At 35.1% G+C, this 18,071-nt stretch overlaps 1 protein-coding gene across 6 annotated transcripts in view; it reads left to right on the forward strand.

Moving 5' to 3' along the window:
- The window catches only part of Gpd2 (glycerol-3-phosphate dehydrogenase 2), a 194,802-nt gene that overhangs the window by 101,667 nt on the left and 75,064 nt on the right, over positions 1-18,071 (forward strand). For all 6 annotated transcript variants that reach the window (XM_048812290.1, XM_048812288.1, XM_015479192.2 and 3 more), the window contains 7 exons: positions 8,545-8,679; positions 8,927-9,102; positions 9,648-9,779; positions 10,655-10,813; positions 15,104-15,216; positions 15,300-15,378; positions 15,574-15,672. In XM_048812290.1, coding sequence (XP_048668247.1) covers positions 8,545-8,679; positions 8,927-9,102; positions 9,648-9,779; positions 10,655-10,813; positions 15,104-15,216; positions 15,300-15,378; positions 15,574-15,672 — 893 coding nt within the window. The remainder of the gene's footprint in view (positions 1-8,544; positions 8,680-8,926; positions 9,103-9,647; positions 9,780-10,654; positions 10,814-15,103; positions 15,217-15,299; positions 15,379-15,573; positions 15,673-18,071) is intronic.

Consider the following 18,071-nt stretch of genomic DNA (forward strand, 5'->3'; position numbering starts at 1 on the left):
CCTGGCAGCCTAGGACATCTTGAGAGTCAGAGTCTTCCAGGTAGCAAATATCCAGGGTGAAAGCAGAGGTAACAGCTCTGTCACAGGTGTCACTTGTTTCCCTGTGTGTACCTCCTATCACATCTTCACTATATATAAGCCTATGCTTTAAAAACTATAATTGACAGTGGTTCTATGCTTTTTTTTTTTAAAAAAAATTAATTGACAGTGATTCTTTTAGCCTTTTTTTCCTTATTCTAGTTCACGGATGGCCTCATATTTGAGGAATTCCACTTTATCTTGATAAAAAGTGTCACTTAGCTGACTTATGTCCATGTCTTAAGATGACACATTTGTATATTTTCACCAGGAATCTCAGTGAAATCTGCAATTCTCATCTATACTAATGAGATGTGAGAAAGAAACACGGCTTCAGGCACCATTCAGTCATTTGATTACATGCAGTTTCTACACATGTTTTAATATTTGCATTTGTATGTTTTATTGTTAAGACTGTGCTATTATTCAGTGTGTTTTATGCAAGACACTCTGCTAAACAAACATATTGCCTATATTATTCCTTTGTTCCTTATAACAACCTTATGGTGTATATTTTGCAAGTCCCACAATGGTTAAAGAAACTGAGGCCCAGAGACATTGTTTTCTTTGTATAGCTAGTTTTAGAGCCTCAACATGAGCATAAGTCTCTTGCTAATATGCTCTTCTAAATACTGCATAGTATTCTGATTAGTAGTTCTGGATTTCATGATGTGATATATCTACTAGGGAGTAGATTAAGTCTGTGAATTCATTTAATGGAAACTACTGGACTCCTCTAGAATGATAGGGACCTTTGTTCTCTATGGCCTTATTTGGGTTTGAATGTTAAACTAGAGAGGTTTTATATCTTATAACTATTCCCTTGGGCCAACCAGTCTTCTCCAAAGATTTAAAAATCAGAAGTTTGGTTTAGGTCCTGACTTTGAAATGGTTTGCATTCACCAGGTTTGAAATAATCATTCTAAAAGGATTTATTAAATGGATAAGTAAAATTCTGACAACAGTTTCTGAGCCTCCCCAAATGGCTATATCCTTAAGAGAAAAAAAAAAAAAAGTGTCAAATCTTAACACTCCATGCTGTTCACAGCAGCTGCCACACTTCTGCAAAATTCGACAGAACAATTCTGCAAAGCGTTTTGCCTGTTGGGAATAAGACCATGTCTTCTTTTACAATTTAGAAAGCCTTCCGTTCACAGGCTGAATTTTCTAGATTACTTGTTTGTTCTTTTCTGAAACCGGTAATTGATAGTTCTGCAGTTCGTATTGAGTTAGGAAGAAAAATGATCTTTTGAAAAATGTATCATTAAGTCTGCTGTGTAGAGGTTAATCAGAAGGATGCAGTGGTGAGACTAAGCTATGACTTAACTGGATTGAGAGAGACAGAAGATTTGCTGAGTGCTTTATCCATGTAGTTTTTCTGGAGTGCTTTTCTAGGCAGCATCTCTACTTGTACACAGGTTTTCACATGTGCAATTAGTAGTGTTTATAGATTGCCTGTTATTCAATTAACAACTGAGCTGGCCATATCAACTCACTGCAGGCCTGCCTTTCCTCTGCCAGAGATTGTACCAGGGTTATCAACTTACACAGGCTTGGATGTCTTCCAGCTGTTTAATTATAGTGTCACACGCTTTGCTTTTTCTAGTTTCATTAGTTTATAAATGTAATATGGTATCTTATTTCTGTGATTAACACTTCATTTCAGCAGGTTAAACGTGCTGGTAGAGAAGTATTGATCTCTGACACTATTTCCCCTGTGTTCGCTTAGATATTTTCACATGGCTCTTATTGATTTTTTTTGGTAGTGGCAAACATGAGAAAGAACACCCCAAAATGTATGCCTAAATAACTAATGTGAAGCAAAACCACACATTTAGCTCTTAATTGTCACTTCCTGTGGGCTTCATTTTCTACTAATTTTAAAACAAACACTTGTCCTGCCAAGTATATAAGTAGAAATTTTAATTATAGTTTAAAACAATCATATCATCCTTAGGTTTTTTTTTCATCCAGCTGTGAAAAATATTTGTTGAACTTTCCTATTTCTATTTTACTCTTCATATTATACTATAGTAAAAACTGAATGAGTTATCATTAATTAATAAGAATTATTCTTAAACTTCACAGGAGAAGGGCTGTTTGACTTTCTCACTGCCTTTTGAAAATATTGCCAAATACTATTTTACATATTGAAGGTACTTCCCCCCCCCCCCATATTGGAAAATTTGCACCTAAAAAAATCACTTAATGCCATCTGGGTAAGCCAATCAGTCTTTATTCTTCAAACTTATTTAAGAATAGTTTTATTTCCTTTCATTTTGTTTGCTGTATAGCATTTTTATTTTGAAAGGGAATACCCAAATGTTTAAACACATAGTATTAGAAACCTTATATAAAGCCTGTTGGCTCACAATCACAAGTGTTCTTGCTTTTGATTTTGTAATATTAAGCTATTATGATCTGACATAAAAAGTTCAGGGACTGCTTTAATATTGCACATGAAATGTATTGATAACTCTACATGATCTTTTATTTGGTGCAATATTTGGCATATTGAGAAATGTTAGAATTGACATTGCTGAAGACTTTCAACCTGGCAAGAAAGAAAAGAGAAGAGATAAATAAGAGAAAATCTTGTTTAGCTATGTTGGCAGTATGAAAACCAGTAAAATCAAGATAAATCTTTGAGCTCTGAAGCATGAAAGCCCTAAGTTATTGTATTTTCTTCATGTTTCACCATGGAGAGTTAAAGAAGACCATGTTTTCTACCTATTCTTGGGTACACCTATGTGGTACACCTGTGTGGGAGTATAGGGATATAGCTCAGTTGGTAGAGTGCTTACCTTGCATGCACAAGGCCCTGGGTTCAAATAGAACCAGTTTCTGGATGGGTTTCTAATACTATGTGTTTAAACATTTGGATAAGAATTTTGAGGGTTGCAATTAAGTAGAGATATCTTATTTCTTTGCATTCATGAGATTAGTAAGAGAGGAGAATAGCTTGAAATGATAAATATAGAACATAGATGACAGTAAAGAGGAGGTGAAGAATCCTTTCACAGCAGATTTTATTCTCTTGAGGAAAGCTAGTGCAGTCAGATTTCAGGAAGGGATGCTCCACTAGAGATGTGGGCCAGGTGGCCATAGTGTAAGTAACTAGCTTGGTAATCTATCTACCAGGATCAGTCTGAGGTCTACTGCATGGTGGGGTTTTTCCTAGGGCTGCCCTGGGAAATTCGCTAGCTATGAGCTAATTGTGGCTCTTTTAATTTACATTGGTTAAAATTAAATGAAATTTGAAATTTAGTTCCTCTGTCATGTGAATCACATATCAAGGGCTTCATAGCCACATACCTCTAATCACTAGTGAATTGGGCAGTGAAATTCCAATATGGAACATATTAGAACATCCCGACACTTCTGAAAAGTCTATGGAACTGTCCTGTCCTTCATAATCTGGAGATATTTAAATATACTGCAGAGAAGGAAATGCTCAGTTGAATGCAGTTACTGAATTAGTGGAGGGATTTAGTTGTTAAATGAGACAAAAAAATTAAGTAACTTTTAAAAGAACTCCAGATGTAAGAATATTTCAGAGGAGATTAGTATATCTAAGTGATTCAGCTATATCTAAAATGCATGACCCTTATTTTTCTTTATTCTACCACTTCCAAGTAGGTTTCCCCCATAGTTACAACATGGCTGCAACAGCTCCAGGAAGAATTAAAAGATACAGTAATGATTCTTTCCCTGTCTACTGCTTTTGAATCTCTTCTTGAGTAAACTTTATTTAGGTTGAACACTATATAGGGCTTCCACTATGGATAAAGAGGCTGTAAAGAGAGAAATCTGTTAGTTTGGATAGTTGCTATTTTTATTTAAGGGATTAGAATTAGTGTTTCACATTTTTAGCTGGGCCCCATGACCTTAAATAATAGCTATGGCCCTAACCAGTCATTACTGAATAGGAGTGGTGGGGAGGTACAAGTTTGAATGTCAGCAGCAAATAGCATTTTGAATAATCCATATGAATTGTTAAATCTCAAGATTGGGAAGGAACTGATATATAACCTGATCTCTAACTATCTACTTGTCTAATAATATAAAACAGTAGGCCATAAAAACTGATTAATATTTTAAATAAAATTTTATTATCCTTAAAATGCGTCTTTTTGAGTAAAGGTAATCCCAACACTCATCTGGTATGATTCTCAGACTAAAGAACTGAATGCTAAGATCTCAAGCAAAATGTAGTTTTTAACACATTTGTGAACTCTTTCTAGTAGTGGTTGGTTTGTTTTCTTTGGGGGTCAACTTCAGAAATAAGGATTTAGAATGGAATCAGGGGGCTAGAGTTGTGGCTCAGTGGTAGAGTGCTTGCCTAGTATGTGTGAGGCATTGGGTTCGATTCTTAGCACCACATATAAGTAAATTAATTAAATAAAGGTCCATCGACAACTAAAAAAAAATTTAAAAAAGCATATGCAATCTAAAAAATTAAAAAATAAATAAATAAAATGGAATCAGTATATTTAATGTTTTATTTCTTTTTCCTTTATGAATGAAAAATGTGAATATATCATTCTTCTTTCAGATAATATAAATATGTAAATGTGTTTGTCTGCCTGTTAAAATAGAAAAGGTAAAGCAATTTACCACAGATTATTTGCATAAGCTTCAAATTTATTCTGGAAGGTCTTAATTTTCCATCAAATAATCTAAAAATTAGAGGAATTCAAGAGTTGAAACCAAATTCCTGATCAGTGTGGCTACCTCAGGAATTTCACAGACATTGAGGGGACTGTGTGGTGACCACAATGACGTTGTAAGTGGGTTGGCTAAGTTTTATGTTTGACTCAGAAGGGGATGTGAACTCTAATGGAAAATAGTAGTAATTTCCTACTTAGTTTTTTTTTTTTTTTTGTAAAGATTTTAAAATACTTTGCACTATTTGTGTTGAGGTTTTTAAAGACTTACAGAGTTACATAAAGCAGGAATTAACTACTAGTCCATAGAAGCCGTTAGAATTAAAGCTCTTGTAGAGAATGCATGGGCATGCTTTATGGTCCCCAGTTAACAAGACTGGGAAGCCTAACCAGTTGATTCTGTCCTTTCTTCCCTTGTTTCAGTTTCAGTGTTGGCTATGGGATTGATTAAACATTCCTGAAGTGGTGTGTGGGCACCTTGTCCTTCAGCTGACAGTCATTTTAAGGGTATAGCCCTAAAATAACTACATTAAAATATGCTGGATTTACTTTGGTTTTCTTTACTAGTTTGTTTTACTATTTTTATTGGATGTTCAGATGAGGAGATTATCTGTCATTCAGTATAACTTGTTTCTAGAGCCTTTCTCCAGAAAGGTACATTTAGTTTTAGGACTATCCCAATCATTTCAAGGAATCTTTGTGACTCTTTAAACAGAGTCTAGTGGATATAAACCTAACTGCTTTTCAGGTTGTGCTGTGTATAGAAACTAAGAGTGTTTACTGTGCAAGGGTGCATGGCCAAGGGGGAAGAAGGACTTCCAATCCAGCCACCCTCTGCTCACAAATCTATGCTCCCTGCAAGGCATTTATTAATTTGAACTAAGACATGACCATTATGTAGGCTTGTAGAGGTCCTGATACTTAGGTAAACTTTTTTATTTTTATTTTTTTAACTTTCTCATACTTGAAATTGAATTGCATCAACTTATTCTTTGTCTTCAGTTTTAAATTGTGGTTAAATCTATAGAACATAATATTTACCATTTTAACCATTTTTAGGGTATGGTTCTCTAGCATTAAGGGCATCCACATTGCTGTACAGCTATCACCATCATCCATTTCTAGATTTTTTTTTCATCTTCCTAACCTGAAATTCTGTACCCTTCAAACACTAATGCCCCATTACCCTGCTCCACTTCCTGGTTCAAAAAAAGAAGCCACTATTCTTTTTTTTTTGAAATAAAAAAAAAAAATTAACATGATAGTATATTTTGAAATATTATACATACATAAAATAAGTTTAACTTGCCACCATTCTACCTGCTTCCTCTGTGAGTTCAAGCACTCTGAAGTACTTTGTATAAGTGGGATTATGCAATATTTGTCCTGTTATGATTGGCTTATTTATTGAACATCACGTCTTCAAGGTTCATCCATTTTGCTGCATGTGGTTGAATTGTTTTCCTTTTTAAGGATGAACAATATTCCATTGTGTGTACCACATTTTATTTATCTGTTGATGGACCCTTGGTTTGCTTCTACCCTTTGGCTTTTGTGAATAGTGCTATTGAACATGGGTGTGCAGAAGTATAATTGCTAGATCATGTGGTAATTTTAAAAGTTTTATTTTTGGGGGGAATCGACATACATTTTTTGTAGCAGCTATGATATTTTACTTTTTACCAGCAGTGTACAGGTTTTCTAATTTCTCCCTATCCTCACCAATAATTATTTTTTTATTTTTGTTTTTTTGCTTGTGTTTGATAATCATTCTAATGAGTGTGAAATGGTATATGATTTTTATTTGCATTTTCCTAATGATTAGTAATGTTGAGTATCTTTTCATATGCTTGTTGAACATTGGTATATCTTCTTTGGAGAAATGTCAACTCCACTTTTTTCACCATTTTTTAGTTTAGGTTCTTATGAGTTTCAGGACTTCCTTATATATTCTTTATATTAGACTATTTTCAGATATATAATTTGCAAATATTTTCTAATTATGTGGGGTGCCTTCTCATTCTGTTAATAGTACCTTTGATACACCAAAGTTTTTAATTTTGACAAAGATTTTTAATATATATGTGTGTGTATGTTATATCAATGGACCTTTTTTTTAAAAAAAAATTATTTATATGGGGTATTGAGAATTGAACCCAGTGCCTCACACATGACAGGCAAGCACTGTACCACTAAGCCACAACCCCAGCCCTTGACAAAGTCTTTTTATATATATTTTTTCTTTTGTTGTCTGTACTTTTGATATTATATCCAAGAAAGCAGCATTTCTTGCTAAATCCAGTGTCATGAAATATTATCATATGTTTCTTTTAAGAGTTTTATAGTTTTGCTCTTATGTTTAGATCTTGATCCATTTTGAGTTAATTTTTGTACATGGTATAAAGTTGAGTTTGACGTCACCAATTTGCATATATGTTTTCACAGTGTTTTAAAATCTTGAGTTTCAAGAGTATTTACAGTTGGTATTTTATCAATATGGATAACGGCCAGGAGTTTGGAGAAGGAGTTCCAAGACACACAGATAACACAAAGTTGTACTTAAATGTCTATTATCCAGAAATGGATTAACTGATTTACCATTGTAAGTGCAGTAGGAAGGACAAGGCAAATGTTAAATTTTCTGTAGTCTACATCATTAAGCAGTTTTTAGGTTGGTGCATGTAGAGTCGCATCCTTGCTGTACAAGGAAAAAGAGCTGAGCAATCCCTGAAGATAATCTAGATGTAGAAGGGTAGATTCTGAAAACCCTGCCTTTGGGTCTTGCCCCTGCCCTGCTGGTAGACCAGACCACAGTTGATCTATTCTCCTCAGCCATTTTTAGGTTAGAAATGCTTGCTATTCAGCGGCTGTCTAATTTTAATCTAATGTCCCTCAATTCTTGGTATCATACATTGTATTTACAGAGGTACTAGGGGTGATTTTATGACATGTTGATTGCTGAAAGAACTTACGTATGTGGTAATGCAAGTACTCTGTCTATACTGGGAGAAGCCAATATAGCTATTTCTGTATCAGTTATAAAGAAAACAGGATGAATAAAATAAGGGTAGAGTTTTGAAATTTGTCAGCAATTGAGACAGTACAGTTGAGTGGGTACGAATATGGACTTTAAAAATCAGAAAGATCTAGGTTCTGATGTTTGCCTTGCTCACATTGGTTGCCATATTTGGTTGGCTAAACTTTGCATTCTGTATGGTGAGAATAGTAATACCCTGTGCTGTGGGGCTTTGTGAGATTAATAAGATGAGATGTGTATTTCAGGTATTTTTCTGAGTGCTGGGTCTGCTGTAAATTCTCAGTGAGTGGTATTGATGAGAGAAGAAAATATCCTGTTATATGCTTGTTTGTTTAATTTAATAAGCATCTTTGTTTTCTCTAAGAAGAGACAGCAAAATGTATTGTAGTAGGAAATTTAACAATTCATAAGTCTCTTGAATTTTTTTGTTTGTTTCTACTTTTTTTTTTTTACCCCTTTAACTGCTCTAGGTTGCCCTAGATAGAGGGTTCCTAATAGTTTTGTTGTTGTTGTTGTTATTTACCTTTTTGGTTTTATTTGGTTTTGGTTTTAAGTTAAATTATCCTAGTAACAAAATAATTAATTCTTTCTGAGTTTTTATTGCACTGGTCCAATATTATAATTCCTACATTTAGGGCTTTTTTCCTCCCTTTTAAAGTGCACCCCCATATGTGCCATTTGCTGAATATTTTTCTACTTGTTAATTACTTCATACTTTAGTAGAAATGTTTTTGAGTAACCTATAGTATCAATCCCTTCCAGTGAGAAGAGGGGATGTCCTGGCAGCATGGAGCGGTATCCGCCCCCTCGTGACAGATCCCAAGTCCGAAGACACCCAGTCCATCTCCCGCAATCACGTTGTGGACATCAGTGAGAGTGGCCTTATCACCATAGCAGGTATGGGACATTGCTTTGTTATTTGGATATGATTTAAATAAAAGCTTGACTTAAATTGTTCCACGAAATTATCTTTTAGCTCTAATGAACAAGTGTTTTCTTCTTATGATTCTGATTAGTCTTTACACATAGCTTTGCCACGTATGTTCTAAAAAATGGTAGATTTTGTTATTAATATGTTGATAAATTGTTAATAAGAAAAATAAAGGTGGAAACTATCATAAATTTTTTATGAACTTCTTTGTAGGTGGAAAGTGGACAACATATCGATCCATGGCAGAAGATACTGTGAATGCTGCTATCAAGATCCACAATTTGAAAGCAGGACCAAGTAGAACAGTTGGACTTTTCCTTCAAGGAGGGAAAGATTGGAGCCCCACACTCTACATTAGGCTTGTCCAGGATTATGGACTTGAAAGTGAGGTGAGTATGCATTGCCACGTCTTTATCCTTTACCTCACCTCCTATTATTGCCAGTAACATAATCTGCAACTATGATGTGGCCTCTCTGCTTTACAGTTTTCCTTTCCCTGGATATGATTCTCTCTGTACTGCAAAAGTAATCTAAGAAAAAAGATGGTTCCACTTTCCTACAGTTGCCTAGAAAACAATGTACATTTTAGCTTCTGTTTTGAAACCTGGAGTTCATTTGGTTTGTTCCTAGCATAGAGAGCCTCCCAAATTCTTCCATCCAAAGCTGTTCTTCAGAAGTGATATCAGGAGCAGAATGAAGTTGAAACTTCATCCGTCATCGATACAGTGATGCATGAGTAGCTCAGTTAGTGCTGGGCTAAGCATTAGAAGCTCAAGTGGTTTCCTCCCACAAAACCAAAACCTAATACTCTCCGAGAACTATTAGTTACAGGCTGTAAGAAAACTGACAAGATGAGCATGTACTTCTTTTTTTCTTTGTATCTGAAAGTTATCAATAGTCAAAGTGCCTGCCTAATGTAGTTTTATTTCTCTAGGTGGCACAGCATCTTGCTGCCACCTACGGAGACAAGGCTTTTGAGGTGGCCAAAATGGCAAGTGTGACCGGAAAAAGGTGGCCTATTGTTGGAGTGCGACTTGTATCAGAATTTCCATATATTGAAGCAGAGGTATGTAAATTGTCATGTGGCTTTTCTTTTCTACCAGAGGATGCCATTCATCTGTTCATTCTTTATTATCTTTAAAAATCATATGCAGTTATTTTAATGTGGATGTTTCAGCTAAAACCTGGAGTAAAATGTCTGTCTGCTCAGTTCAGATTCTTTCATTAAGAAAATGTAAATTCTGAAGTGATGTTGATAGTGGCTTTAATGTAAAATGTGGATTTCTTTTTTGCTTGATGAAGCTATCTCAAGTCGTCCCTTTTGTGAATTTGTATCTCTTCAAGATTGTACCACTCCTGTCTTGCCAGATGACATGCTGGCTTTGACATTTTCTCAAAGATTTAAGTCTAGTTTCTCATCATGTTTTCAAGTTTTATGAAAGCAGAGACCATGCTTTATTTTTATTCCTAATTCACTGCCTTGAGACACTGGTGTCCAGTAAGCATGCACTTGATTGAATTCAAGGCTTCTGCCATCTGGTTAGTCTAAGACAGAAAACTTTGCAGCCTAGAGAGACGAGACCATAACTTTCCTAATGCTCATCCTTTGCCTATTCAGCTATGTAAATTAACTTCCCCATAATGTATAGGCAAAGAGAAGTAAGTGATTACTGTGGATGGTTAATAAGTAGTGATGCAATTTGCATGTTTATGCTAGGTTCTGTTCACAACGAAGGCATTAACTCTTGTCCAATTTATCCCATTTTCCAAACCTCCTTTGGCAGCCAGATGGAGGACTTGTGTCGAATCACCATTAGTCTCATGATTCCTGGAGAAACCAGAGTGTAGGAAAAAGGGTTACCTTTCAAAGCACAAAGTTTTTTAAGTGAAACTTTACTCTTTTATAAAGAAATGCCTAACTATACTTTTTCCTGAATGCAGGTGAAATATGGGATTAAGGAGTATGCCTGCACGGCGGTGGATATGATTTCACGGCGCACTCGCCTGGCCTTTCTCAATGTCCAGGCCGCAGAGGAAGCCCTACCCAGGATTGTTGAACTGATGGGTCGAGAACTGAACTGGGATGACCATAAGAAAGAGGTATTCTATCAACGTTGAAAACTTCTGTTCCCCTTAAAAACCTGTGACAGCTTAATCTGTTTGGAGAGGATAGCATAATTTTTGATGGTGATCTTCGATTTCCAGCCAATTTGTATATGTGAATATATGGAAAATGGAAAGATAGTCTAAAACCAAATTTTGTTGTTTATGAAAAATATAGAGAATACCCTTTATTTTATGCTTATATTTTCTGGAAAGGAAAGATTTGAAGATTGTGGAATAGAACCTTTTCTAGTTCTCATTGAAACTACTCTCAGGATGTATTCAGTGAAATTCCTACTCCTGCTAATTTTCATGTGGTTAGAAATAGCAGTCTCACTGCCTGATGACTAAGTGCTTATCATTTGTGTCATTTGAGAGTTTGTGTTTACATCCACGTTCTAAAAAGCCAGTGATGCTCAGATTCATGTTTTTATACACACGTATGTGTGCATGTGTATGGATGTGTGTAAGTGGGCTTGCTATAATAAAAAGAAGATCTTTGTGTTTTTAAATTAACCCACACTTTTGTGATATGCCCAGGCATATGAAAAATTACCTTCTATACTCACTGGCCTCAGTATCCTTCCCCTTGTCTCACTTGAATCCATTTCCTTTAAGCTTTGTCCTCACTACTTTGCTGTATCAACCCTGGCCAAGCTCAGCAGTATCTTCCACATTGCTGAACATACTTATCCACTCTTGGTCCTCATTTGACTTCACCAATTAAAAGCATTTGACACAGTTTATTTTTCCCTCCTTCTTGAATGATTTTCTTACATTCTGGGAGGCCAGTTCTCTTGGCTCACCTTCTGCCTTCTCCACATCCTGCTTCCACAGATCTCTCCATATCATGAATAGCCCTTCTACCTTCAGTTGCTTAGTCTTTAATCTTAATATCATACTCTGTGTATTCTCTCGCACTCTCTAAATCCATCAGCAAACATTATTATCATATTTGTTATCTTCAAATAGTGGTTCAGTTTCACCCTTTCTTAACACATTCGACTGCTGTCACCCTGATTCAAGTCCTGGCATCTCTCAGATGAATTATTGTAGTTTCTTCCCTCCCCCAAACTGGTCTCTCTGCTTTAATAACTTTGGTGATTCTATTAAAACAAAATCCATGTCATTGGATATGTCAGTTTGAAATTTAGAGGGAGAGCAGAATTGAAGATATAAATTTAAATTAGTTTTTAAGCCATTTGATAGGACCATGGAGGGAGTTAGTGTAGTTAGATGATGAAAGTGGCCCAAAGACTGAGCCCTGGAGCATTCTAAAGTTGAGGGGTTGGAGAGACAAGGAAAAATCCAGTAGAAGGAGAGAAAGTAATAGCTAGCGAATCTGAGGGTGTGTGAAAAGACTGAAAGGGAGTTGTGACCCAGAGGATAACTTAATCTGTTTGGGATTCTATAAGAGAAATACCATGGATTAGTGTTAGGAAGGCACTAGTCATTTTGGGGTCTGGTAGGGCCCAATTCCAGGCTCAGAGACAGACACTTTCTTGCTATATTCTCAAATGGATATAATTAGCACCTATGTCATATGCTGAGTGTGCAAGTAAGGATAGGGTATGTGTCCTGTCCTTTAAGTGTAGATTGTCAAACATGGTTACAAATCAGAGTCACTAGGGAAATGGGGAGGGAGGGCAGATTTCAAGGTTTGCCATCAGACCATCAAACTCAAAGTTTTCATAGGTGAGAACATGGCCCAATATTTTTTTAAAAATCCTTATAGTGATTTTAATGTAATGTGCTGTAGTGTTCGGATGACAGAAGTCACTAGTGAAACAATGCCTCAGTCCTGACCATGCTGCTCTGCGGGAAAACCTGTAACCCCATTTTATGGTTGAGGAAACAGGCTCACAGAGCAAATGCCTGTTAGAGTTCACACAAGCAGTAAGCTGTGGAAATGGGACTGAAACCTGGTACTCTGATCCCAACCTAAGCTTTCCCTACTATGCCCTGTTACCTCTGCTTTAGCCAAATTGGTGTACACCTCTTCCAATTTTGTGTGTTGTTTGAACAGCTAAGGCTCTATAAAGAGTCAAAACAAGAATGAAACTTACTCTTGTGCTGCTTACTTTTGTGAAACTTACTCTTATGTGTTCTTATAAAACTTACGGCTGTAATGATTTAAATATGCAAGAACATATTTAGTTCTAGGAATTCAGGTGGTAGGATGTAGGAAGGAGGAGGAAAATTCTGTAAACTGGTTGTCTTTGGCCTTCCTGGGGAACTACATTTAACTTCATTTCAAATTTTATGAGCCAAATCATATGCCTAGAAATGCTCTTCTTTCCCCGCTAAGAAAGTAACAAAAATAAAAGACCTAAAAGATATAATTTAGTATCTGAGACATAGGAGTATTCATGAGAATTCTGCGTAGTCTAGAGAGAACAAAGGAGGGAAAAAAAAAAAGAAAAAAAGAAAAGGTTAGAAAGTTGGACTTCCGAGAAAAGGTTAAAAGCATTGGGATTATTTAACCTGCACAAGTGAAAGAGGAACAAGGTGATAAATAACTCTCTGTAGATGAATTGTGGTTGTTTTTACCATTCAATACTTAATGAGTGACTTGTATGCTGAACATTGTACCAAATATTTTAGGGGAATAATAAATAGCTCGTAGTTTCAAGTATCTTGAAATCTAATGAGGTAGGTACAACACATATATATGTCAAAAATATGTGTGATATTTTCAACATTTAGAGAAATATTTAGATTTACTGTTGCTCAAGACCAAAACCCAACCTACTAGGAAGAGCTGACTAGGGGGGGAAGGCCTTCTCTGGTGAGTTTGGGATTGATAGAGGAGTCAGCAGGGACATTTAGATAAAGCAACATTGCCAAATTGTGACCATGGGATATAAATGAATAAATATGAAAAGATGAGTGCAAGAACAAAAGAATTTGGGAAATTCTGAGTTAAATAAATAATGGAAAGTGTTTCATTTAATTTAGATTATTGGAATTTTTACAATGCTTATGTGGAGTGTCAATTTCCAAAAGAGAATTTATTTTTAATCAGATCCAACTCTCACTTTATGAGTGGGATGAGCAGGAAGGGGGTTAGTATTGCTTAGGACATATTTTGGGAAATGTTTTCCGGTAGGATTTGGTAAGAGTTTATACCATTCAGACAGGAGATACATTTTTTCATTGAGAAACTTTAAAGTGAAGATTGCCTAAGTAGATTAGTCTTTAAAAAAAAAAAAAAAACACCTTTTCAAAGTTGATTCCAAAGAGGAGAAAAAGGTTCATTGAGTAAAGAAGTAAGTGAAATGTCTCTGGACCAAGCCAGCTGATAAACACCAAATTACTACTACAGTAAGGCTGCCTGGGCACTGGCAGCCTTACTGTTGTTGTAGTAGCAGTAGTAGTAGTAGTAGTAGTAGTAGTAGTAGTAGTTCAGATCTTCACTTTTAATTGTTTGTTTTTTTTATCAAATTACATGGAAGACAAGTGCAATGAAAGGGTGGATACCATGAAGGAAAAAAGAATTTAAGAAAAGGTTGTTGTTGGAGAGGAAGCATTAGTGATGGTATTTTCACAGTAATGCAGTATCAATTAAGATTGGGGACATTGAAACAGTGTAACTACTAAGGATAGCATTTCTTCTTGAGTCTGAAACTATCAGAATGAAGGCCATATCATTTTGACATATCTAATCTCAGGCTATCTGCCTGGGCACTGGCAGCCTTACTGTAGTAGTAGTAGCAGTAGTAGTAGTACTAATAGTAGTTCAGATCTTCACTTTTAATTGTTTGGTTTTTTTTTTTTTTTTACCAAATTACACAAATCTGGTCCAGTAGCATTTGCTGGTCAATTCTATGCAAGAATACTCTTAAATTAAAAAAAGAAAAAGCAGAGAAAAAAGCAAATTGCATGTAGCAATATGAATCATTATACTATGTGAGAGCAGCCAAACACAGAAGACTATGTTCTATATGAAATTCCAGAAAAGACAAAGTCTGATGACCATAAGCAGATCAGGAGATGCCTAGGGCCCGAGGTCAGGGGAAGGAATCAATTGCAAATGAACATGAGGAAATTTTACAGGGCAGTTGAAATGTTCTGTATCTTGATTATGTTAGAGTGTATATCAAATTGCATATCTAAAAGGTATGTTTTATTGAATATGAATTATACTTCAATATAAATGGAAGAAAGAAAAGAAGTATACAGTCAGGTAAGTGAGGATCAACTTCCTATCTGAAGACTGAACGAGGAAAGGATAAAAAAATCAATAATTCTTTCTGTAACTCTTTGAACATTGTGTGTCTCTTTTAGGAAGAACTTGAAACAGCCAAGAAGTTCCTATATTATGAAATGGGCTATAAATCCCGATCTGAACAGTTAACAGATCGCACTGAAATTAGCCTATTGCCTTCAGACATTGACAGGTACTTCTAATAAGCTTCTATCTTTTCTTTTTATTCTTTTCCTGTGTATGTATATTTTCCCATTATCCCATGTTGTGTTCCAGGTACAAGAAGAGATTTCATAAGTTTGATGCAGACCAAAAAGGCTTTATTACCATTGTTGATGTTCAGCGTGTATTAGAGGTAACTTTTTGTTATTATTCAATATCAATCTTAGATAGTAGAAGAATAAAAGATGATATGAGACAATTTTTTTCTCATCTAGTGTTTTCTACAAGTAATATTTTTATTTTTATTTTGAAAGCTTGCCAGATTAGAAAGAGGATATGAATAATTTTTAATTAAACTTCATTATTCTGTGCTTTTCTTTTTCCTTAGAGTATCAATGTGCAAATGGATGAAAATACACTACATGAGATTCTGAATGAAGTAGATTTAAACAAAAACGGACAGGTTGAACTCAATGAATTTTTACAGGTGAGTTGTGGTGAAAGGAAACAGATGTATTTGCTTTTATCTTCTGGCTGTCATTATCTTAAATGGATGTTGAAGAATAAATTCTTAAATCCACACATTTGTCACTTCATTCTGAGAAGGAAGAAAGCTTGAAGCCAACAAAGGTTGATGTTTGCCCACAGATGAGACTCTTCTTGGAGCATATTTTTTTTTTTCTTTTCATAAGAAACCTTCTGTTACACTGGACAGTTTAGGTGAAATTTAAGTTAATTATGGCTTAGAGGATTGAATAAGAAGCTTGCGTTTTAGAGAAGTGTGGTATGCAATGTCACTGCTGGACCATGTTCTACCTTCGTCAAGAGAGGCAGCAAAATATTTCTAATGTGGAAAGAATTTTTTTATAGAAGAAGTTTAAAAATGATAGCTATATTTATTTAAGAACCATATTCACTTGGGAATGTGATGATTAGATTATTGCATTATAAAGAACCAAAAAAGCCAAAAGGGGTCAAGACTATGTACAATTTAAGCATTTCCATTTCTGATTTTCAACTCATTTAAGTTTTGATTGTTTAATTTTTGTAACCATCAAGGAAATTAATTTTATTGCTTTAACTTTAAACTGGATGCTATACGTTATTCCGTAGAAGTTCCTTACAGAAAGAAATTCAACAGCCTCTCCCCCGACCCCACGTTTTTAGCTGTCCATATAACTCTGATTATGTGAAGGATGTATTGGTTTCCAAGCAGCTAGGTTTTGTCTGTGGTGCTTGTTGGGCAGGTATTTCAAATGAATGCCAGGTCCTGCTTGCAGCATGGCAATGATGAATGCTGAACATGAAATAAATTAATGCTGGGGATTTTGGTCAGTGTCAGCCCTTTCTTCACTGTGTCAAGTTAAACAAACAAGATCAAGGCAAAGGAAATGGTAATTGTCTCTCTGGAGATGAGCTGCAGATAAGAGCATTGTTGAATCTAAATGCAGAAAATTTTCACAGGTTGTGTCCGGCATTACAAAAAAGAATGTTTAGCTTACTGTTGAACTAAATGCATGTTTTAAATTGAATTTAAAATTTATGCTTGGGAATTGGAAACCATTTGATGCATTTAGTTTTCCTGGAGAATGTTTTATTGTTTGTCTCAGAATTTTAGAAAACTTGTCTTCAAAGAAATAACTTATGCTTCATTTCATATGTATTGTAAATAAACAACAGCATTTGGGGTTGAAAAACCTGGGGTTTTTGAAATAATAAGAATATAATTTTATGGATATGCTCTATGGTTTGGGTTTTAAGTAATTTTCTTGAACAAAGAGAGTTAAAACCCAGAAAATAATTTAAACCACCTGCAGGTTTTCTTGTAGAATTTAATAATTATTTCTTGTCCAATTCTAAATGAAAGAGGCTATTCATGCTTCCAGTTAGTACAAATATACAGTATAGTATTCAACTTTAAAATGCTGATCATATATCTCATGAAATGTATTCACACCCAAATATGAATTTTTTCTTATAATATGATTTTTAGAAACAAGTGACATTTAAAGAAACCCTTAAGTTTTTGAGGTTGGTGCATGCTATACTATTTATGGCTGGAAGAAACTCTTGCTCTGTCAGTTTTGTTAGTTCTGCTAAACTTTGAAGGTCTTCCTGGAATCAGAGACAAAACAATAAACAATAATTGCTCTGTCTTTAGAGGTCAGCATTTCTTATATTATTACATTATTATTCCCCAGATGTAAAGTGTGTTTTCAGATTTGTTTGTTTGTTTTAATAGAACATTTTCCTTTTCTGAAGATTAAGGGCCCACATTCATCCCATAGACATCTATTTTTGAATATAGATATAGTTTTTTAATCATCTTCACAGAAGGGTCACTATAGATACTGCCTGGTTACATGACTTTATTTCCAGGTTTGGGCTTTAATGACACTTCTGCATGTAGGAGTCCATCTCTAATAAGCAATCACTTGTGAAACAGCTTTTAATAAGGTCATGAAATTCTGATCCAGCCCCTTGGCAGATGCCTCTGACTCGTATGCAGAGCTGATTTTAAGAAATATATCTTTATAGGCTAAAAGCCATAATCCTAAACATATTTTAAGAATTTTTATACATATTTTTTTTTTTCTGATGAATGGCTACCTCTGTTCTTTTTAAAGTAAATAAATAAAAAAGACTGGAGAAATGAGATCAAGAAAGGCAATAGTTAAAACCACATCAATGTGAAATGGAAAAAAAAATCCACATGCTCATAATTGCAAGGTGCTTTCCCGATTAAAGGCCTTTGCCCGCTGACTGCATGTAATTTCAAGACTAATTCTGATTTTATCCGTTGGATAAAAATGAATTAGGTAAAATCTGGGCTGTGGAGTGCTTTTAATTCTTAGGGTAGATCTCTGGGTCTACTCCCAAGGACTT

The sequence above is a fragment of the Marmota marmota genome, unplaced genomic scaffold, assembly GCF_001458135.2.
Source record: "Marmota marmota marmota unplaced genomic scaffold, marMar, whole genome shotgun sequence".
Classification (NCBI taxonomy): Eukaryota; Metazoa; Chordata; class Mammalia; order Rodentia; family Sciuridae; genus Marmota; species Marmota marmota.